A 23,867-nucleotide genomic window follows, 5' to 3' on the forward strand; every position below is an offset into this window, starting at 1 on the left:
GTTAAGTTACACTGATTTCTATTTCTTAACTAGTTTATAGTTTGAAGAATTCTAAAGGAAAATTCATAGACTTACCATTGTGAGTTTTCTTTTTACTAAGTTCATAAACTTCTTTTCCCTTTTACAATATAATATTTTGTAATTACAAAGATAAGGCTTACTCAGGTAGAAAATTCAAGCAATACACTAACATACTAAATAGGAAATTATATATCAGCTCAAATACAGCTTGTGATAATTGACTAACATTCAATATTTTGTTGAGTATCACTTAGATGTTCCTCTATACATGTAAATACATGCACATACACACAATCATTTCATGTGATTCTGTAGCTCTTCTTTGTAACATATTTTAGTCACTGTGTCATATGGCATGAAGACATTTCCTCCACAAATAACAATTCTTGTAGTTGTGCAACATTCTATCAAAATAATCACATATTGAAGAATAGCATTTATGATTTATTTCTAATTTTTTGGCTTAAAATGAATATCTAAATAAGCACATTTTCTGAATTGCATGACTATGTGTTTTGATAATACCTAAACAGAAGTTGGATCAAACAATATGTTTAAATTTTTGTTATGTATTGCCCATTCCATCTCCAGAAATTCTATACAAAGTGCTACTCCAGATAACTGCGTTTGAAAGTGCTCATTCACCATGTTCACCAGTACTTGACATTACACTTTTTAATCAGAATATCTTTACATTTAAATTAATCTATTATTATAATTTATTTGAATTTTTAGAAAAATAATATATATTTTCTCATTTATTGAATATTTTGATTTAGTTGTTTTAAACTTTTCTTTTTTTTGCCTGAGTGAAATATTTGCTTTTCTATTAAAACACTTACTATATTATTATTGCTCTATGTCATAAGTGTTACAAAAAATTTTCTGTTTTATAGTTGTCTTTCAATCTATTTTTGTGTGTTGTGAGTTTTCTTCTATTTAATATTTTGAATTTTGTGCAATCATATCCTGTGTTGCTTTTTTCTTTATAGACTCAAGTTTATGTCATAAACAGCAATGGCTATTAAAGTTCATGAATATAAATTTATTGCCACATATTTTCTACTTGACTTCATTTTTTAAAAAACAATAACATTTGATTCGTGTGATCTTTTTACTGAGTACATTAGTAATTCTCTATATATTATAGTTTAAATTTGAACAATGTTTGACTTTTTATTTTTAAGCAATGTTATATTATCATCAGTGTTACACTATTATTATGGTAGTCTTAATGTTGAATATGACAAGCCATCTCCCATTATTCTAATTTTTCTTCTAGGTGAATTTTAGAATGATTTAGACTTACAGTGTCAGTTTACCACCCCATTATGTAAAAATATCATTAATATCTTTATTGATTTTATAAATTCTTTTATAAAATAATCTATTTATAGTAAGAGATTTCTTTTCCAAGTACAATATAAGCCTTTCATTTATTTCATACTTTTTTGTCCTTTACTTTTTTTTTTTTGGTACCAGGGATCAATTGGGACCTTGCACTTGTGAGGCAGGCACCAGAACCACTGAGCTAAATCCCCGGCCCTGTCCTTTACTTTTTTAATAGAAGTTTTATATGTTAAAGTTGTTACTAGATGGTTCACCTTATTTATATTTCAATTAGATTTTTTCAAGTATATTTTCTAACTTTTCTCCATATATCAATTATTAATATAGGTATGTGTAGTTTAAAACTCTACCCTTCTGAAATATAATTGAATTTATTTTTGGTTGATTCTTTTCATTTTAAAATAATGTCATAATAAAGTGAGGATAAAGAACATTTGCTCCCTGGTTATAATATATCTTCTGGTTGTTTTCATATCTAACTGCATTGGTCAAAATTGTTTTAAAACATCAGTGATAGAAGGATTATTTCCTTTCCAATTTAATTCCATTTTTTTCTCATTGGTGAAATCACTACCTAAATTTTAATTTTTTTCTTATGTCTTAATTTTAGTATGTGGTGATAATAATATTTTTCAAAATTTGATTTCAAATACTTATTACAAATTATGTGGCATGTAATAATATGGTTATAGGTTGTGTGGCCTTTCATTTTTCTGGGTCTTTTCTATCATATTTGAGTTTCATTCATATTAAAATGTCTCCACAATCTGTCTCATTTAAAATTTATAAATAAGTATAACCATAAAAATATTGGGCATGTGAAAATAATGAAAGATAGAAAAGCAGATATGACAAAGACTGTAGTTGGCTGAGAAATGATTTCATTTTACAGACTGACCAAGTATTGTTGTGAGGAAGAAAGCTAACATTTATTGAGACTTTAAATTCGAGAATAATTTTCAAAATCACAGATATTCTGGTTCTTCATATCATTAGTAAAAAGTGAGGCCTTATTTATGCCAAAAGTAGAAATAATTTCAGATTCTACCTTGGCTCACCAGACATATCTATGAATAAACACATTGTCCAGCTTTGTATAAAGTAAATGTGGAAAATAAATATTAATTCCAATTAAGTCTTTTCAACAGACAGAAATGGGTTTTTTTGGTACTGGGGATTGAACTCGGGACCTTGTGCTTGCAAGGCAGGTGCCAGAACCACTGAGCTAAATCCCCAGCTAGACAGAAATGTTTGGCATTTAGGTCTGGAGTGTCAACTTAGAAATTCTTTAGTTTTTATCAGTATATATTTGTGACACATAATGAATACATTCATTGTAGGAAGTGGGTACATTTACATAGTACATCTTAATCCTTTCTATTTCTCATATCCTATTCCCCATCCCTAGATCCTTTTCTCAGCTTCCTTATTTCCTATCATCTATTTTTATTTTGCTATTTAAACCATTTGCATTTGAGGTTTCTCATATAGTAGAAACCATGTGATATTTAATCTGTGTCTGATTTATTTCATTTAGCATTATAGTCTCAAAGCACATGTATTTTTCTACAAATAACTCAAATTTATCATTTTATGTTTGAGTAGTACTCCATTGTGTATATAGGCCACATTTTTCTTTACTCATTCAGCCATTTATGGACACAGAGGCCATTTCCATGATTTAGCTATTGTGGGCTGTGCTGTTATAAAGCATGGGTGTGCATGTATCACTGTGATACAGTGTTTTTGACTCTATTGGGAAGAAGTACACTTGATACACAGGAATTCTGACAGAGGTTTACGTTTTGTTTCTAAGGTTCTTTCATTCTTTTATGATGCTGAAATTCATTTTTTGGAAGTAAAGAGCTAAAACATTTCTTGTGATGCAAACATAGATACAACTGAGAGATAAGTTTAAATTTAATAATTCAGGTTCTTCTGTGAGCATTGGTGGGTTTAGTTTATTTAAAATTAAAATTTGATTAATAACTGGCCTTACCTACAATGGAGAGAATCACAACCACAAAATCAAAAATGTTCCATCCCACTGTGAAGTAGTAATGTCTGAGGGAGATTAGTTTCAGCACACATTCTCCAGTGAAAAGGATAATAAAAACAACATTTATCCAGTACAAAACATTAATCATTTCATCACTTTGTCCTTCTTTTTCTACCATCATGGTTACCATATTGAGGCAGATAAGAACCATGATAGTGATGTCAAAAGCTTGGTTTGTTACTAGGTCAAATATGCATCCTTGGAACTTGTTCTGTAAGAGACAAGAATGATATGAAAAGTACAGAAAATATTTCAAGTAGTATTATATATGTAGATGTGCAAAAAAGACAAGTTAAAATAATTAGAAATTTAACATCATAAATTATATATATTTATATAAATTACATAAATAGTTTGTACACATATATATTTACCCCTGGCCGGGGAATCGGCTTTTGTGGTTTCTTGGACCCCAGCTTTTTCATTGCATTATAGTATTTCTTCTGTTCTTCTGTCATGAAGATGTCTTGACCTCCAAGGTAAAAAATTAAAAAAGAAATCTAGTTAAAACCAAAATCATTGTGTAGGTTTTTCTCCTGACCCTTAAATTATATTAAAATATATTAATGTGGAAATCACATGCATTTTATTATATAAATAGTAGTTATATATAAAATATTTTAAAAATTACCTATGGATAGGCACATGAGCCTCCATACATAATATAATGTGCATATATCAAATATCAACATTACATAAAATAATGATTGGACCAATTACATTTTACGTACTAATTTATTGTTGTAGAGTATGTGCTGCTGTTTCATTTCATCTGATCTTTGTCTTACCAGACATTTTCATGCTAAGCAACAAATATAGTGGGAAAAGGTACAACAGTTAATTGTAGTAAATGTTTCTTTTAATGATTTGGCTAATGTTTAGGACTCTTAGAAGGAGTAGAGGCCAGAAAATTTTATTAAAATAATTTTATATTTATTTATATTTATTCAATATGCTGTCATTGCTTTATCAGAGAAGAATGAATGCATGATAAGTAAGGCACAGATAATTCCAAATCTATATCTGTATCCACAGTTGTATCTATGTTTGTATCACAAGAAATGTTTTAGCTCTTTATTTCCAAAAAATGAATTTCAACCTAAATACTTATTGGGTATCAAAATTATGATGATAAAGATCCAGGTACTAAAGAAGTTACCAATAATTAGGGCTAAAAAACTGAAAGACTTTGTAATTTATTGTATAAAATACAATACAAACATTAAATTTCAATGATTGTATCTTTAAAAAATTTTATTCTTTTTACACAGGAAAAACCTAAATCTCATAGAAAAGTTGTAGAAACTTTGGCTATTCCTTTAGGATTTGTTAGTTTCTTTAAATAATCTGTAATTTTTTACAGATATGTGCATATTCCACATTGGTCTGTAATAAAACCTTCTCAAAATCATAGCATAAGTTAGAATAATCCATGCAATTAGAGATGCATTTTGGCAAATTGATGATTCTGAAGTACTTCTGAGTAGAGTCCTGGAATTGAAAATAAACAGGTCCTGGTTTCCTTTTAGTTCTTTTCAATTAAAACATTCAGCTTCCTATTACACTGTATTTCATACTACTCAAATACCTATTACCAGTCTTTCTTTTTTATCTTAGAGTGATTTCATTCACCTTTCCCCTCTAGTTCATATGCAGTCTTTGTGTAACTATGGTATTCATCTGATCAGTTGTAGCTACGCATGTGAGGGTCTGTATGCTTATGTCAAGTGAAGTTGGGGCACTTTATTGCTTATTAGTTGGGGCCTGGATATCACAGTGTTTAAAACCTGACCAGCAAAGTTGGAAACACACTGAGGATAGAACTCTGAATTAGAGGTGAAAAATCAAGGTAGTAGCTTTTGTCTTCATCTAATGATATCTTTAATGAAGGGTGGAATGAAACTAACAGGTGATTTTGAAATGTTCCAACAGAGAATCTTGTGTTGCGTGGTTCTGATCTACTATAAGTTAAGTAGGACTTGTGCAAATGCATTCCTTTAAAAGCTAAGGAGGAGAAGTCCTGTAAGTCAGGCTGGCCTATCAGAATGTGACACTCTGTCAAAGCAGTATTACACATTGGTTTAGACTATAGTTCTGGCATTATATTATCTTTGTTTAAGTTCCATCTCTGTTGCCCTTACACAAATTTCCTAATCTCTTTAATTATGAATCAACTTATTATAGTATAACTACATTATTAATTTTTTGAAAGGCTTGACTGGGATAATGCAGGCAAATACTTAGCATAACGCTAGTACACAGCAACCATTCAATACATTTGAGTTACGACAGGTTGTGCATCTTTGATCTGAAAATTTGAATTCCGAACCTTTTTGATGGCCACCATGATACCACATGTGAAAAATTGCACACCTGACCTGTGATGGGTAGCATTGACATTGCAGCCACACTAAAAATATAGAACATAATCCTCTATTGCATAACTTGTATATGCATTATGTATAATATAAATAAATTTGGATTTAGAGCCGTAAAGAAATCTCATTATTTATACAGATATTCCAGAATCCAAAAATCTCCGAAATTCAGAACACTTATGGTCCTAAGCATTTTGGGAAAAGGATACTCAACCTTATTTAGGGTAATTACTATTAACTTTCTTCATAAGCTTATGGTTACTTTAGAAAGGGGTTGTTTTACTAGAAGTTTTCATGGGTGTCCAGGTCTGAATTAAGCATTTGTATAATTATATCACATAGTTTTCCCATTTATAACCTATCTCAGTAACAATTTGTATTCTAATCTTCAGTAGTATGCCTTACGACTAACTATTAACCTTAAATTTTACATAAATGTATTAAAGATGAAAAGAGCACTAATGTGGATAATAGATGGTTGGAAAAACTAGCAAGGTGGGATTGGTTAGAAAGAGACAGAAGTAAGCCAGGTGTGGTGGAACACAGTTATAATCCCAGCTGCTCAGAAGGCTGAGACAGGAAGATCTCAAGTTCAGGCTAGTCTAGGCAATTAATGAAATCTTGTATTGGGTGATGCTCAGTGGCTGAGCCTTGCTTAGGATCAACCCCCCATATTACCACAAAGAAGGAGAGGGTGAGGAAGTAGAGGAGAGAGAGAAAAGGAAAAGGAAAAAGAAAAAGGAGGAAAAAGTGTGGGCCATAAATTGTTTTTTTAAAAAAGTTAAGAGGCAACACTACATTATGGGAAAAACATGGCCTTTGAAGTCAAACAGCCCTCATCCTCTGCTTGTGAGCAGTCAACCGAGGGCATAGTATCATTTCAGTGCATGCATCTGTCTCACCTGGGAAGTCTGCACCTGAAATCATTCCTGTTAGTAATCTACCCCTCATCCCTGCAAAGTTTTCTTTTCTGTAGAGGGTGCCACAGCCACAGTAACTCAGTTCACTGACGAGAAACCCAAAATTTAGACTCTACTTTCTTTGAAATCACAGACACTACTATAGACTCTAACTCCTAAAACATCTTGATTGAATATACTCTCTTTTCTCTTGGCACAAAAGGGTTGCATAGAGTAAATGTGATGCAGGTGGGAGGTAAAGCAGGGTCTGAACTAAACTTTGACTCTCCTTAAACATTGTGAGAATCACGGCTAGATTATTTTTAATATAGGCTCAGTTTTATAGTGTGTAGAAATAGAGACTCTGGAGTTAGATTTATGATGAAGCTACTTTCTAGCTTCCAACTACATACAAGTAGCATAACCTCTCTGAGAGTTAGCTAGTGATACTTACATCTTCTAGATTACACATGTGGGGAACTGACATGTGTGGGATCTGATGCACTTTGGAGTCCTACAACGTCAATGCCTTGCTCATATGTTCCTCCTTACTCAAAATGCCTCAGTGACACAGTCAGTTCCTACTAAGAAACATCCAGCATGACTTTTCGTATGATCTTTTCATGCCTTTTCAAGAAGGTCATAATCTCTCTTTATTATTTTTCTTCTCAAATCTAAACTCCACCCAAGCTGGACAAGTTGCTATTCCTCCTGAATTGCAGCCTCCTTTATTGGCACTTTGCATATGCTCTTCCATTTCTGTTCTGCTTCATGTGGATTATACATTCTTTTATCTTCCAGTCACTACATGTCCCCAGTTCCTACATGTTCCCAGTCCTGCTCAAAAGTTACACATTTTATAAACTTTTCTACTGCTGTATCAATTTTTCCTCTGACTGCTCAGGGACATTTTTATTATTGTTAATTTCTCTTACTGCATTTATCACTGTATTATATTGTAGTATTTGTGGATACAACATCATAAAAGGCCTAAAAGAATACACTAAATAGTCTAGATACATGGAATATACTACAAAGCTCTGTTTAAGCTCTATCATTTACTGGATGTATGATCTTGGTAAATTATTTAACTTCTCTATGTCTTTTGTCATTTAAGACATTTGTATAATAATAATAATAATGATAATAATAAGGCTTTTGGTTGATTTTTTGCATTGAATTGTTACCTTAAAAAGATATGCTAAAGACATAACACTAGAACCTCACTTGGAAGTAGTGTTTTTTCAAGTGTAATTAAGGCAAGGTCATGCTGGAATAGGATAAGTCCTTAATTCATTATAATTGGTGTCCTCTACAGGGAACATTGGGATAGACTGAGTAAAGTATCTATGACTTAAGAATTTATTCTCTGTACAAAAATGGATAAGATTAAGCATATCTATAACTGTATACTTGGCCAATCACTTGAAAAATAAGTAAAGTGGTAATGAAACTACTGATGAAAGTCAAATTTAGAAAGTTGGGAAAATAATTGTTCATTTCTTTTTGGTGCAAGAAAGGAAATATTTGAATACTTATCTTCTTTTTTTGTTGGTTGAAATTATCTATGATGACACCAATGAACAAATTCAGAGTGAAGAATGACCCAAAGATGATAAAGATGACAAAATAAATATACATGTAAAGGTTGTATTCATATCTCGGCTGCTGGTCTTCCTATAAAATTAATAAAAGCAATATGTTCACAATAACATTCATAATTTTCATGACTTGACAAAGTAATCTTAAAAATGCTATCTTAGGTAAACTGGGTATTTTCAAAGCCACAGAATTGTTGAGGCTTCATATAGTTATTCTTTACAAATTATTCAATATTAAACAAGTATTTAATAGATGGTTTCTACAGTCTTCAGATGACTCTAAAGGACCTAATCATATGTAGTACTTGTTCTCAGATTGGTAGGATTATTTAGTTATATATATATATATATATATATATATATATATATATATATCCAGAGAAACCTGTAAAGAGGAGGATGCCATATTTATGTAAATTTTATTACTTTTTGCTTGGCTATAAAAATATCTTTGCTGCATTTCATGAAGATGTAAACTAGCCAGTAATCTTTAAATTTTTGTAGCATGGAATTTATTTCAAATAAACTCTTCTAAGATGCTTAAAAATATAACGCAGTAAAAACCATGAAGAAAAAATTATTTCACTTTTATTGTGATAAATTAATATTTACTGAGCATTTATTATTGCCATCTTATTCTAAGTAACCCACTTGTACTTTCTTATTGGATCTACATATCGATGCTATGAGGTAGGCACAGCGTTAGTTTACTTTTGCAGAAGAATAAACTAACACTTGAAAAGGTAAAGTGCTTTGCTCAAAGTCAGCTGCAGAGCTTGGAGAATGTACTGGAGCCACAATCTGAGTCAGACTTTGCCTCCAATGCTCTACTCCTACTTGTGAGGCTACGATCACCTTCACTGTATTTGTACATGCCAAGGGCTCTGTGGTGCTATAGTTTAAAATACTGAACTAAGCTAAGGAGACATTTTAAATTCTAAGTTTTAATGGAAATATTGATGAATACTTACATTAACAGAATCAACTGCTGCATACATAATATCCATCCATCCCTTAAATGTTGCCTGTAAATATCATATTTATAGAATCAGAATATGAGGCTCATGCTCTAAAATTATTATAAATATAATTTTGTATATTTAGCCTTACAACAATCATTATATAATATTAAACTAGTAAGTTTTGCTATATTTCAAAATACCAATGTAATATAAAGATGCTTGTAAAAAGAGAACATATTCTTTTTTTTGGTGCTGGGGATCGAACTTGGGTCCTTGCGCTTGCAAAGCAGGCAGGGCAGAACCACTGAGCTGAATCCCCAGCCCAAGAACATACTCTTAAATCATATTCTAAATCTTAGTCTTAATTACTTCCAGGTTATTGTAATTACCTATGAATTCTGAGTATGTACTTTTAGTTTTTCAAAGAAGGAACAGAATTTTATGAGTATGGCAGGAAACATTTTTCCATTTTTAAAGGATTTCCTTTTATCAGTAGGAAGTCCTTCTCATTCTCCTATAGGGTAATACTGGAAGTCCAGTGCGACTATTTTTGAAGCAGTATTCAGAAAGTGCAACGGTAGTGATTCAAGTTACACCAAATAGTTAATTATGGATTAATAACTAAAATGCAGCAAACTTGGGCTTCTTAACCATGTCTATACTCACACAGTCTCAGAAAGATAAACTTGATTTTAAAAGTCATGTTGTACTTCCTCTTTAATTTTTAATTTATGGAATATTTAAATTGTGACCAAGATCTTTCATTGTATATCCAAGTATTTATGAAAAGAGTCACTTACAACTTGAAGCAAAGACAGATAACCAAGTCCAACATTATCAAAGTTCACTTTCAGGTTTTTCCATCGCACATCTGAAGTGACATTCATAAGGGCAAAGCACTCGGAGCGATTGTGGACTTGACTGTCTAGAAACCGTAACCCATCTGTGGTATTAACACACTCATAGAACTTGCCAGCAAACAAATTTACTCCCATGATGCTAAATATTAGCCAGAATATGAGACATACAAGGAGCACATTCATGATTGAAGGAATTGCTCCGATGAGTGCATTCACAACCACCTGGTATTAGAAAGAAAAAGAACAAGTAAGATATGTCAAAAAAACAGACAAACGAAAAACCAACCAAACAAAAAAGGTTAAATATGAAACATCAATGCAGGATTAAGGAAATTAGAAAAGCCATATTTAAGCCATCAAGTCAACTAACTGACATGTATATATTGAATGCCTATTGTATTCTCAGTGATGTGCCAAGAAAACAAATTCTGACATGAGCCCTATGATCAACATAATCTTCAAATTAAATGATTAACACAGTAAAATTATTAGCAAAAACCCAAGACAAAGTGACAAAAATGATAATACAATTTAAATAAACAGGAAAATAAAAAGAAATCCAAAAACCTGATATTGATAAGGTGAAGTCATAAAATCTGCACATTCTAAAAGAGAGAAAAAATATAAATGATAAAAAGGAAATTAAACGTACATTTAAAGTCTCATAATCTCAGAATTACCAGCACTAAAGGTTCCCCCACACTGGAAAAGTACTAGTGTATATTAAGTGGAGTTAAGACTAGGAGTCTTTACTAGGAGTAACTGGGACTGTGGATGTAGGTGGTTCTACAAAATGAGACTAATCTTGGGCTTTGGAGGAGGGGCTTTTTATTCTAAACTGAAAAATCTTTTATATTTAAATTCTTGGTCAAAAATAGGTAGTGCTATTCTCAGTTAAAACAAAGTGAGGCATAGTTTATCTTTAAAATATTCCTTTCTTTTGCTTTACCACATTTCCTCTGTTATTTATCACTGGTGATCTTCCCACTTCAATTTTCCTCCATGGCAACTTCTGCAGTATTTTTACTCTCCAGATTTGCTGAATTACTCCATCCTTAAAAACTTACAGATCTTTTAACACTTCACTTCGAGTCCTACAAATGTGTTAAAGATTAATTTGCTAGGGAAATAGCCTTGTGGTCCTTCTTTCATTTCCAATATATTACGCAGGTTCTCAAGATACTTCCAAATGGGGACTTTTGGAATTGCTCACCATCTATGACATTATCTAGAACAGGGGTTGGCAAACATATTCTTAAGTATTTTTAGCCTCTGTGGGTTTTGTGATCTCTATTACAACTATTCAACTCTGCTACATACATAAATGGAAATGATTGTGTTCTAATAAAACTTCCTTTGCAAAAAATAATCAATTTATTTGTAGGGTGTGGCCTGTTGACCCATTATCACAACAGGGATTATTACTCTGGAGTCCATGGACCAGCAAATACTCCATTGGAAAATGAAATAATATGATAATCACTGTGGTTATGCTTTCTTTCTGGAGAGCTAATGAACTTTCATGAAATCCTTACAGTGTACATGACCTCCAGAAATGTTAGGGAAACTAAGACTAGAGATGAAGCGTATAGTTCTCCATTAAGCCTGCCCTTTCACCCTCATATCCTGCTACCTCCTCACTATGCTTATCAACAAAGCATGCTGATCCTTCTAGTCATTTCCCCCAAACACCTGGAACACTCAACTGTGTACCTCTCAACTGTGTAGTATCTGTGCTTTGAAGGTCTACCTGCCTGTGGCTTGGGACTTTTACTCTCTCACTCATAGAGCCAATGTCAGCTCAATGGGAGCCTTTTCTGACCTCCCCAGGCAGCACTTCCTGCTCTGTGGTATTCCTGTAGCATCCGGTTCTTCCTGTTTAATAATAGGCACCACAGAATACTGTTCCTGTCTGTTCTGTGACAGTTGGGTCTACTCACTCTTCGGGGGACTAGGGCCCATTTGCCATTGTCCTATGTGCTTTTCATAGCAGAAGAGCTCACAGTGTTAGAATGTGTAATAATGGAAATAAATGCCATCACTCTCATGAGATACCAGATGGGAGAGTCAGTAACATTGAAGATCCTCAGGATTCCAAGTAAACTTGCCACAAAATGCCTCAAATGCATCATTTGATTTTTTTTTTCTCCAAAATAACCCTTCCAGGCAGAGAAATATTTCCTCCCACATGTTTAGCAAATGTAAGTAATCATTTTTTTAATCCTCAAAATATACTAAAACACTTTTCTAAATCAAATTCATCAGTATTACAGATAAAGAACAATGAGTAAATAGTATAAAATTATACACCGGCTTAATCAGGAAAGGAAGTATTTTTAGAGGAGCAAATATATTTTCTATGAAAAATCAGTACACCACTGCTCAAATACTAGGATCATTCACTAGATCTGGACAGAGTGTAACAATCTACTAATGATCAAAGCATTAATTTAATAGCAAGAATTCCAATACCACATTTCTGCATAAAATGAAATGTAATGTTTTATTTTTATAAAGAATTTATATGAATTTCACTTGAGTTCTTTTTTATAATCATGACCTCTGTTATATTTGTGAGCCATATTAACTGGTACATTAAAAAGCACAGGATACAATCAGACTTAGATTAGTAAGGCTGATAATGCAAATTTGCTAGGCTGAAAGAGTTCTACAGTCCCATGAGGCTGGATAAAGCTCAGGTTTCTGAGCCCACAGTTTCTGATTTATTCAGGTTGGGGGTGGGGCTCATGAATTTGCAACTCTAATAAATTCTCAGATAATGATGACAGGTGGTCAGTGACACATTTAGATCATCAGCAGACTAGACCAAGCTCCACGTTAAGTTGCTTATAAACAGTTGTTAAAGAAGCAGTCAGGGAAACAAGTAGAATCCGAGATGATGAAGGTTCTGGGTATCGGATCATAAAGGAAGGATATCCTGTTATACTTGGCCTGGAGCAGACAAGGCTCATTAAGATTAAGATTAAAAATAAACAGGTGTTTGTCTGCCACATTGATGCTGATGAGTTGGGGATGAGGAAGCAGGGGGAAGGAAGCCAAGCTGAGGGAAAAACAGGGGCACGAGAAAGCAGGTAGAAATCTGAAGGAGAAAAAATTTTTTAAAAGGTGGCAACAAATGAGAATATAGACTAATTATAGAGAATACAGTCATTGTGTTCCATGTGTGTTTATGAAGAAATTGCTAATTTAATACAGCCCTTAAATTTCGGTTGGAGCTGGGAGTGGTTGTGCATGACTGTGATCCCAGCACTCGGGATACTGAGGCAGGAGGATCGCTGTAAGTTTAAGGCCAGCCTGGGCTACATAGTGAATTCAAGGCCAGCCTAAAATACATAGCAAGACCTTGTCTAAAAACAAACAAACAAACAAACAAACAAAAGGCTATGTTGGTGGTAGCTATTATTTATTTGTTATTTATTTCATCTTGTTTGTCTCTATTAAATGCATCGTTTTTTAGGTAGTATGGAGCCTAGTGTAAATGAAGTAAACTCTTGGAGTTTTAATTTTCTTTAAATGCAATTTTGACATCATTTTACTAATTTTGAAACACTATTTTAAAGATGAAATTTTCTCCCCACCCATTGTAATTCTTTCAATCAATAGTATTTGAGCACTTGATACAGACAAGTCCTTGATTTGTAAATGAGAGGTTATTTCAGGACTAATAGTGATCTCTTCCCTTGAATTTCTAGCAGAGGGAAAAGTTACTTACTTGTATAATTTAATTGCCTAACAATATTGTATACAGGAAGTATTGATTCAATCCCTATTAAACCATATGCAATGAAATACTGTATATATATGTATATATTTGCATTTATTATGTATATAAACAGCCCATATTTATGCATATATACATTTGCACAAGTAGTCCATAATTACTATATACCAATTTTTAAATATTTCATACGCCAATAAAATAATATGATATCAGTAAGTTCAATATTTTCTTACCCTCATTCCTTCAAATCTAGATAAGGCTCTTAGAGGCCTTAATGCTCTAAGTGTTCGAAGAGATTTAATGGGCCCAAGGTCTGAATAGCCAAGAGTGCTAGCAACTAAAGTAACCACAGAAACCTGTAAAATATAACATTTTTGTTAATTATTTCAAAGAAATGATAAAGCATCAAGAGGAAAAATAAATTCCAAAGATCACTAGGAGAAGTTCAACAAGTCAAATGGGCAAGATGGAGGTTTCTGTAACAAAACAGATTTCAAGCAAAGTTAACCAAAACAAGAAGAAATGATAGAAGGAAAGTTATTTATCATATCCAAATAAAACCAATACATATGATTTTCATACTTTTGTAATCAATGGTCACATACTTGCTTACTAAATTTTAAAATTTAATTAGAGCAGCTAGGAAAACTTCAATTGAAATAAAGCACATGGCACAACAAAATGTGATTCTAAAGCTGCCATAATGTGTGGTATTTACTAAATGTAAGGATGAGTATAAATCTTATTAAGAAGCAGTCTGAAGATTCATGATTTTGAGATGAGGAAAATTTCCAAATAAGATTACTTCTACCTTTCAATTACTCAGGATTGGACCTGTTATTTTTTCAGTCAAAAATATCCCCCCAAAAGGTTCATATGTTCAGAGGTGGGGCTTTTGGAAGATGACTCATCTCTTGATGAGTTCATAGCTGATATGCTGTTAGGAGGTGGGGCCTGCTTAGTAAAGGTGAGCAGCTGGCAGCTTGAGCTGGAAGAGTAAATGCTTGTTCGGCCCCTTCCTGTCTTTCTGCGGGTTCTCCGCTTCTGGCCACCACGAGGTGAGCTGCTTTCCTTGGTCATGCCTTTCTCTCATGCTGTTTCTGCCTTGAGGTGGTGGACAATGGACCCAAACCATTGAAACCCTGAGCCAAACCAAACCAAACCTCTCCTTATTTAAGTTCTAAGTGTCAGGTATTTTGTCCCAGTGATGGAAAGGTGATCAATACAGGCACCAAAGATCTACTTTGTAATAGTTTATGGAAGCAATTCTCAGGTATGTTGAAGAGAGAATGAGATCTGGGGGTCTCACTGGCTTCACAATAAGTGGACATATATAAGAATTTTATCATATTAGGTAGACCAGACACAATGACCATAACTAGTCATCCATCAGAAATTTGTGTTCAAAAAGAATGTGGTCAGGAAAGAAATCGATATAGATTTTGATAAACAAAACAGTGAGTTCAAACTTCAGTGGCCTTAGATTTGGATCTGTAGATGAGTAAGCCACATTTAAAATGTTCATCTGTTTCATAATATGTAGCAGGAGACAAAGTCTAAAAACAATATTTGCACAATATTTGCAATATTTTACTGTGAACTAAGGTAGTGACTAAGAGATTCAAGTTTTCCAGCAAAGACACAGCCTCCTCATATTTAACTTGTAAAATAGTAAAAAAAAATTCAGTGCTCATAAGTTTACTGCTGCTACCATTGGAGACAAGTAAATTGGTTTATGAAGTAGGAGGTATTGATATGATTATTTTCATGTATTTACTTTATAATATTCCACTAAATGTAGCCATACTTTTTTTTTTCCGTTTTAATTCCTTACAACTAGCAGAACTAATGAGACCACTTATTGCTTTTAAATTCATTCAGTCATTCAGGTCCATTATTTTCTATTTAAGTGCACTTAAAACATAAGTATGTTCTCTTTAGTCAATAAAAAATTAGTTTTTAAATATCTGTTACAATTGGATAGCCCATAAGCAAGTAGACTTGTTCTCCTAACAACTGTTATGTAAGTTTTGTGATATTGCATATAATTTATGAATATTATTGAGAAAGCTACAATATAATCTCTTAGCTAAGAATATATACACATCTATATATGCACCTATCTAGCTAACTATGCATATATTTATATATACACAAATATATGTACATATTGATGAATAATGTTAATCAAATAAGTTTAAAATACAGTGGTCAAAAATCCTAATGAAATAATAAGAATACATTCTCTGAATAGCAAATCAAATTAGTGCATGTGAAACTTGAATAAACACTAAAATAACCTGCAAAGCTTGTTACAATAGTTTGCTGGGTCTCTGCATTAGAGTTTCTGATTCTTCTCCTCTTAGAGGAATTCGAAGAATTTACATCATTAATGAGTTTCCACCTACAATCGCCAAGTTTTGGTTCAGAGATCACACTTTGAGAACAAATAGTCTATACAAGCTTCTCAATTTGTGAGAAAAAAAATTCACACCGAGCACAGTGGTGCTCGCCTGTGGTCTTTACTACTTGGAAGACAAGGGAGGAGAATTTAAAATTCTGAGCAATATAGCAAAATGAAACCCTATGGCACAATAGACAAGCAAATAAACGAACAGACTAAGAAATTCAAACCCTTCTTCAAATATGCATCCTTAGATTTTCATTTCTATCAGCAAGAATATTGTGTGGAGTTTTTGTATTATGAAACTTTTACATATGCCTATATATGTCTATATGTTTGTATAAAAAAATGTTAAATAAAATTTCAAATTGAAGATACAGACTCCTCTAACTTCTGCACATTATATACTTCTAAGCAGGATGTTACACATTGAAAATCATCAGTTCAGATATTCAAATATAAAACAATTTCTGTTGTTAAAAGGTCATATCTCTCAGTTTAAAACAAATTCAACTCTACTTGTAATCTTTTGTTTCTTAAGCTGAATGATGAAAACAAGCATTTTTCTGATATTTTGAAAGTTTTTAAGCACCTTAAATATTTTTATACTCTTTAAAAGATCTAATCACATATAAAGATTAAGAGAAAAAATAACACATTCTTTATTTTTCTTCTTATTTTGGTTAGCCTTTCTTTAAAACTACACTATTATCAAAAGTATTAATCATAGCATGTTTTTCCCTAAGTGGTAACTAGATACATAAAAGGTAAATTCAAAATAAAAAATAAGAAATCATTAATGTTAGTTCAAAAATTAGAATTCTTGTAGAGGAGAATTCTACATGTTATATAATGTATAGCTAAACACTGGAAACATATTTTGCACATAATTCACACAAAAAGTAAAAATGATATTACAATTTAATGTTTAATTTATTGTGCTATAAAAACCAGAATTTACTGGGCTTTAAATAACAGCTGAGAAATTGAACTTGAGTAAATATTACTAGTTTTTAAAAATGTTTTTGAAGTTAGATTTTTCTACTAATGATCACGTATATAATTTTCTTATCTCACAAATTTCAGTCATTTGTAGGAAAATGAATAAAGACCACAATACTAAGTGAAATAAATCAGACAGAAAGTTAAATATCTCATGGTTTCTCTTCTGTGAGAAAGCCAAACAGTAAATAGTTTAAAGAGAAAAATAAAAGATAGATTATAGGAAAGAGGGAGGGAGATCTTTTGTTGATGGAAAGGAGACCTAGAAATGGAGGGAAAGCAGAGGGAAAGGAGAGGAATAGGAAGTAAAAAGGAATAAGATGCAATATGTACATTTACCAATTCCCCATAATGAACATACTCATTATGTGACACAATTATGTACCTCTAAAAAACAAAGTAAAAAATAATAATTTTCTTATTCTTATTAGAAAAGTATAATGATGCAAACCTTTGATTAAATGTTAAAGTACTTGGAAGTATAAAAATTTCTATGCTGCTTTCTAATTATTCCAGGCATCAAGTGGAAAACAATTCTCTATGACTATGTTTCTTCCATAATCACAAAAGCTAGATTTCTGAAAATCTAAGAAAATTAGTGAAAGACTGAAGAACACAGCCTGAGAAAAATAAAACTGAAAAATCAAGTGCACAAATTAATTTAAGAAATCTTTTCAAATAATATTAAAAATATATAGAAATATATTATATTATATCATTAAAATACGAGAGTACACTAAATGAAATGAATGGATAATAACTGTAGTTATACCATTACTTTCTATTTGAGAAATTTTGATATGAGGTCTTTTTTTCCAACTATCTCAATGAGAAGCCTGTAAAAGTATTTTTTAAAAAAGAGTACTGGGGATTGAACTCAGGGGGACTCTACCATTTAGCTACATCTCCAGCTCTTTTATTATTATTTTGAGACAGCTTTTCATTATTCAGCAGTATTTTAAATTTATCAGTTGAAATTATTAGTGACTATTTCTGTGCCCCGTTGCCATTCTAGAGATGAAGGGTAGTTGTATGTTTGAGGTAGGGAAAAAAGTTATGACTCATTTTGGTTTTTCCTACAGTAGACTTAGATAAATATTTTGAAATTCTATGCTTTTCCTTCCATTAACATACACTCAGTTTTTCTCTCACTATTTTTATATAAATTTTAGCTCACATATCAGACAACTTGTGTACCCTTATTATCTTTAATCATCTAACTTACATTGTGAAAAATCAGTATTTCCTCTAATTTGAGATCTTTAATCTTTCCTTTTCCATTGCCACCAACTAGGTTTTTTTTTTCACTTTTTAATCTTAACAGGAATGATATTAAAATTATATACTTAAAGAAATCACATATTCTCTGATTGCAGAAAATATATACAAAAGCCTATTATAAATGTTAGAATGATACAGGAGTGAATTCATATTTGTGGAAGGATCTCTGTTCTACTAACCTCACAGACACATTTCCACTTGCTGTAATAATATTTCTAGAAAATACAAACCTATAGCCTAAAAGTACATGAAGTAAAAACTAAATATAACAACATATGACATTGGTGAAGATTTCAAAACACTAAGTAAGAATTATCTTTTAAAATTTACTACAAAATACTATACTTACATCAACAATTAAGAAATCCAGCCAACACCATGCATTGGTGAAATACGTTTTATACCCATATGCCACCCATTTTAAAAGCATTTCCAGGATGAAGATGTAGGTAAATATCTTGTCAGCATACTCCAGGATAATCTTAATGGTCTTTTTTTTTTCAATATATATATCTTCAAAAGCCTATGGGAAAATATTCAAATTTCAATTCATTAAATTTACGATTCATAACAGAATAGGAAATACAATTCTGATAATGAGATCACTGAAATATAATGGTTGTAAGCTAGTTGCATATCTTCTACTGTACAGCCACTCATAACACTAACTTCTAGCCTTTCACTAGTTCTTAAAAAGAAGCAAAGAGATAGAGTGTGAAAGAATGAAATTCTAATCCTTTAATAGTCATGACTCTGATACCTTTGGGGGTTTCCTCTTCATCTAATTCTTCTTTTCTCCCCATTCAAATTGAATGAGAACTACTAATTTAAAACACCATTCCTGGACCAACCATTCTTATAAACCTTTTTTCATCCTACATTGTCCTTCACAACCAACCATAGGGTGTGGAGCATCTCTATTGGTTGTTACAGGCTCGTGCTGCCTGGTGCCTACCACTATGTGGTGAGGAAAGATTTGCTAAATGAATGATTGCAGTAGCTTAATAAGACTATAGGACTCAAGACTGTTTCTTTTAAATTCTGCATCAACTTTTTATCTTTGCCTAAATACTCTACAAATCACTGCTAAATTCACTTCACAAATGTGGTCCATATAGTAAATGACAGACAGTGATATTATAGCTATAGCCATAAATCTGTTGGGAAATAATCTGAATGGATTTAAAGAACTGAGCTCTCTGAGACAGTGAAAATGAGCACTGATCTAAATAGGTACAACCTAGCAGAATTTCCTATTTTAGGCTGAAACACTATTCATCTTTTGGAAAGTAATGCACGCGAAAGGACCTGTGTCCTTGGTGGTTAACATCGCATTACTTGTCCAGGGGGATGGGTTTGTGCCATTTTCATTTTTTTCCCCAAGTTTTGCTATCTATATTTAAAAAATTATCTTGTGTACTTTTATAAACTATCAACACTAATATTACACACAAAGAAGAAAAAAAAACAGAAGTTGGGGCAGAAAAAATGGTAGAATCTACTAAAATGCACAAAGACAGCACCAAGATGAGGTCCTGAATGCCAGCTGACACTGAAGTGCAGGGGAAGGCTTCTAGCCATCAGGACTTTCCTATCCCTTTCTCCAAGGTCTAGAGCAATCAGGCAAGCCACCTAAAGATAAAAATATGGCAATAACACATTTTTAAATAACAAAAATAAGGAAGTGACTTAGTCATAACGAAGCCTTATGCCAGAACTGTGGTATAGGCTTACAGCATTACCATCATTGAGTCTTCATGGTGAAACTCAGATACCCTGTTGAGTAAACCTCTTGGGACTTGTTCCAGAGCTTGAAAAAGACCTCAGCTGCAGGGAGACTTAGCTCCCAGGACTGTTTGCTGGATGTGGGAGATATCAGACAAAGATGCCATTATGTGAGCTCTACCTGATTTGGGGGTTAGCTTTATTGTTACTCATTTCAGTTTCACACATTCTTTCTTTTTGGCATTTTCTCCTCTTTTAAACTGAAATATAGGATGTTAGCCCCTATTAAAGTTATTTCTGTCATTTACTATTATGCAACATTTTACACTCTATTCAGCTTCTTTATTGGTAATTAAAACGAATGCCAAAATTTCACAGGGATGTTTGAAAATTAAACTGAAAAATCAGTACAAAAGTTTGAAATAGAACACATATGTACCAAATGATAGCTATTCCTTTTTATTTTGTAGACAGGTATTTTATTTTTATTTTTTAAATTAACGGACTTTTTTAAGAAAGAGCTGTTTTAAGTTTGGAGAAAACTGAGTGGAAAGTACAAAGGTAGGTATTTTTGGAATCTAATTTAGTTGCCAAACTCCCTGAGAGAAAACCTCAACTTTCCAGAATCCCTTTTCCCATTTCTTTTGAATTGTAGTTTTGAGAGTGCCCTTCCAAAAAAAAGCCATGCTTTGTTAAAGACAGTTTGAACAAGTTATTACTATTTGTTAAGTTTTAAAATTTCCTCTCAGATATATGACTCAGCATGGAATAAATGTTGAATATTAGGAATGCAAGACATTATAGGCAATATTAAGAGTCCTACTTGCACAAGACAAATAGTGTTTTTCTTATTACGTTGTGTTGCTGAGCGATGAGATTTGTCTTGACAGGCAACTCACTGTGGGACCTATATCCTCTATAAGTCCCTGCTAGGTATGCTGGGAATGCAAGGCCCTGACTGCTCTTCACCTGAGCCATTCCTCAGGGTTGTGTTTGTAGCAGGCCATCTTGAGAGATGAGATAGTGTTTTCCTCTGGGACAAAAATCACTTGCTTACAGCTTGGAAAAAGGATGGTTTCTTTAAACTCAGTGTTCCTCACCTGTGACATTAACTTTAGAATTGTGCAGCATTCATCCAGCCCCACATTGCATCCTCCTGGGGCCTGGGCACAGGGGAAGCAACACTGACATGTTTAAGGGCAAGGTACCTTATACACCATAAATAATGAAGTCCTTTATCTCTGACCGAGGCAGCTCATATCCTTGGTCAGAATTTATGAAATAACAACAGTTTAACATATCAGCCTATGAGTTGAGAAAATCAAATTCCAGATACATGGTGAAAACTGGCTATGAGGCAATTTATAAAGTTATTTACTATCTGTTTTTAGTATAATGAAACTTCCAGTAACATTTCTAGCTGGATTTGGGCTCCTACTGGCTTCTAATGGCTCCTCTCTGTTAGCATCAACAGAAAAGTATAACAATTTTTAAAAGGCTTTGGGTGGTTTTAGCTTTCTCAGATCCTTTTAAATCTCTGTAGAAGATCCTTGTGAGATTTTCTGCTGCCAGGTTAACACAGAGTCAGGGTTGTACAAGAATGAGAAATTTGTTCCATTCTCATCCTAAAACTGTCATCTATTTTACAAAAACCTCCAAGCTGCTTCATGAGCTGAGTCTATGTATCTTTCTCACAATATCTCTGGCCAGGTATACTTGCTCTTCCTCCCACAGCCTTCTCTGCAGCTCAGCAACACACAACTTCCTGAATATTTCATGTTGTTTGATGCTTCCTTGCCATCATGCAACTGGCCCCCTCAGCCCCAGTGCCTGGCTGAAAAATGTCTTTTCTTTCTAGACCTTGCAAAGCATCATCTGCCATTCCAAAATCACAAGAGGACAATTGTGCACTTTGTTACAGAGCATTATGTGTACACTTAACTTACAAATGTGTTACAGCTCCATAATCACTGTCTTCACCTGTCTCTTCCCATTACTCTCTTAGCTCCAAAGAACAGTACTTGGATTTTATCTGTCCTTGTATTCTGGACAGCAGCAATAAAGCCTGGCATGCAGGAGTGCTCAGGAAATGTTCACTGAGCTCATCTGAAATTTTGTCGTTGATAATCACGGGGATTAATTCTTAAGTAAAACAATCTATCGTGATTTTTTTTTTACTTTCTAGCTTATTTATTAAATATACCAACAATCAGTTTATTGACTTAAGTATCACTTACCAAAAGCTCCACTTACCAAGGCTCCACTGCTCAGCAGGATCATGAGAACAATGAAGCTTTCAAACCAACTGTGTTCAACTATCCTGTAGCAGGTTTTCCTGATGTTCCACCAGATTTTTCCTTTCCCTGACTCTATGCTAACCTGGCAGCATGGGAATCTCCGAACACAACCTGGCAAGAAAGACTCACATGTAAAATCTTGATGGTCAGAATAAACAAAATGCTTAAACTGTATTATTTAATGGAAAGTTTTCTCTGTGATACTCCCGTAAGCAAATAATTTCTAACACATTCCCTTGCAGTTTCAGATTTATTTTGGTTGTCACTTTCTTTCATTTTCTAACTTCAATGGTTTCTGTCTTAAAACTTTCTGGTTATTTTTAACCTGGAATGTATTACTATTCTCCATTCTTCCCTGATTTCTCCTCAATCTCTTCCACATTGCTTAAATCACTTATATTTGATGAACAAATAAATGAATGAATGATTTAAACTCAGGGAAAAATGCATTTTGGTATTTTCTTTGTTGACAGATTTTCCTGGATGTGGATCTAGAATACAATTTGAGATGCTTCCTTTCCTCTATTAAAAACTTTCTGAGAAATGTCATCATAAACAATATCATGAAATTTAGTAGAAGCTCCTAAAATTAAGTTTCAAAGAAATACATCTTCATTAAAAGATACAAATGAAGCTGTTTTGAGTGCTCTCTAAATTAAAAGCAAATCTTAGCTGGGACTTCTAGGTATAAAATATATTACATAAAAAAATGAAAAATTTTGTAAAAATGTTTTGGTTATGCATTAATTCATTTGTTCATTTGTCCAATAAACATTTATTAAATATTTTCTCTGAGGCCTGTATGTAGTTTCCTCTCCTCAGGGAATTTATTTTTGCTTTTGGTTAAGTAGAAAGATACAGAAATAAATGACTACAACTGGAAAAGGCCACAAAAATGGCAAATGTGTAAAAGGGATTTTGGTGGCCTGGGAGGAAACTCACTTAAAATGACTATATTGAGAAGAACACAAAGGAGGCTTCCTGGAAAAGGTGGAGACTGAACTGAATCCAAGTATCAGTAACAAAAATAAGCCTGGGAAGAATTCCAAGTCAAGAGGACAGCAAAAAACATGATATATGTGATGCACAATCAGCTTCTAGTAATGATGAGAGCAGAATGTACATGAGAGGCAAGGGTGAAAGAGGTTAGAGAAATTGGTCAGATTATGGAAAGCATTTACCCTACTTTGAAGAGTTTGGTCTGTATCCTATAGAGATGAGGAGCAAGAGTTGTAAGCTGAGAATGAATGGGGAGGTCGCAATTTAAACAGTGTTTGGGGATAGGT

At 32.9% G+C, this 23,867-nt stretch overlaps 1 protein-coding gene and 1 long non-coding RNA gene across 9 annotated transcripts in view; one reads left to right on the forward strand and one right to left on the reverse strand.

Annotated features, from left to right (window-relative positions):
* LOC106010469 (uncharacterized) overlaps nt 1-23,867 on the forward strand; it is a 135,966-nt gene that overhangs the window by 58,474 nt on the left and 53,625 nt on the right. The gene's annotated exons all lie outside the window — the stretch shown is intronic.
* Nucleotides 1-23,867, reverse strand: part of Scn9a (sodium voltage-gated channel alpha subunit 9) — a 153,214-nt gene that overhangs the window by 4,957 nt on the left and 124,390 nt on the right. For all 7 annotated transcript variants that reach the window (XM_087199860.1, XM_087199863.1, XM_013076951.3 and 4 more), the window contains 8 exons: nt 22,538-22,692; nt 18,909-19,082; nt 14,106-14,228; nt 10,071-10,352; nt 9,280-9,333; nt 8,247-8,384; nt 3,805-3,909; nt 3,371-3,641 (listed from right to left, as the gene is read on the reverse strand). In XM_087199860.1, coding sequence (XP_087055986.1) covers nt 3,371-3,641; nt 3,805-3,909; nt 8,247-8,384; nt 9,280-9,333; nt 10,071-10,352; nt 14,106-14,228; nt 18,909-19,082; nt 22,538-22,692 — 1,302 coding nt within the window. The remainder of the gene's footprint in view (nt 1-3,370; nt 3,642-3,804; nt 3,910-8,246; nt 8,385-9,279; nt 9,334-10,070; nt 10,353-14,105; nt 14,229-18,908; nt 19,083-22,537; nt 22,693-23,867) is intronic.

Source organism: Heterocephalus glaber, unplaced genomic scaffold (genome assembly GCF_053883595.1).
Source record: "Heterocephalus glaber isolate CG9 unplaced genomic scaffold, H.glaber_assembly_v1.0 deba00000347, whole genome shotgun sequence".
In the NCBI taxonomy this organism is placed as follows: domain Eukaryota; kingdom Metazoa; phylum Chordata; class Mammalia; order Rodentia; family Bathyergidae; genus Heterocephalus; species Heterocephalus glaber.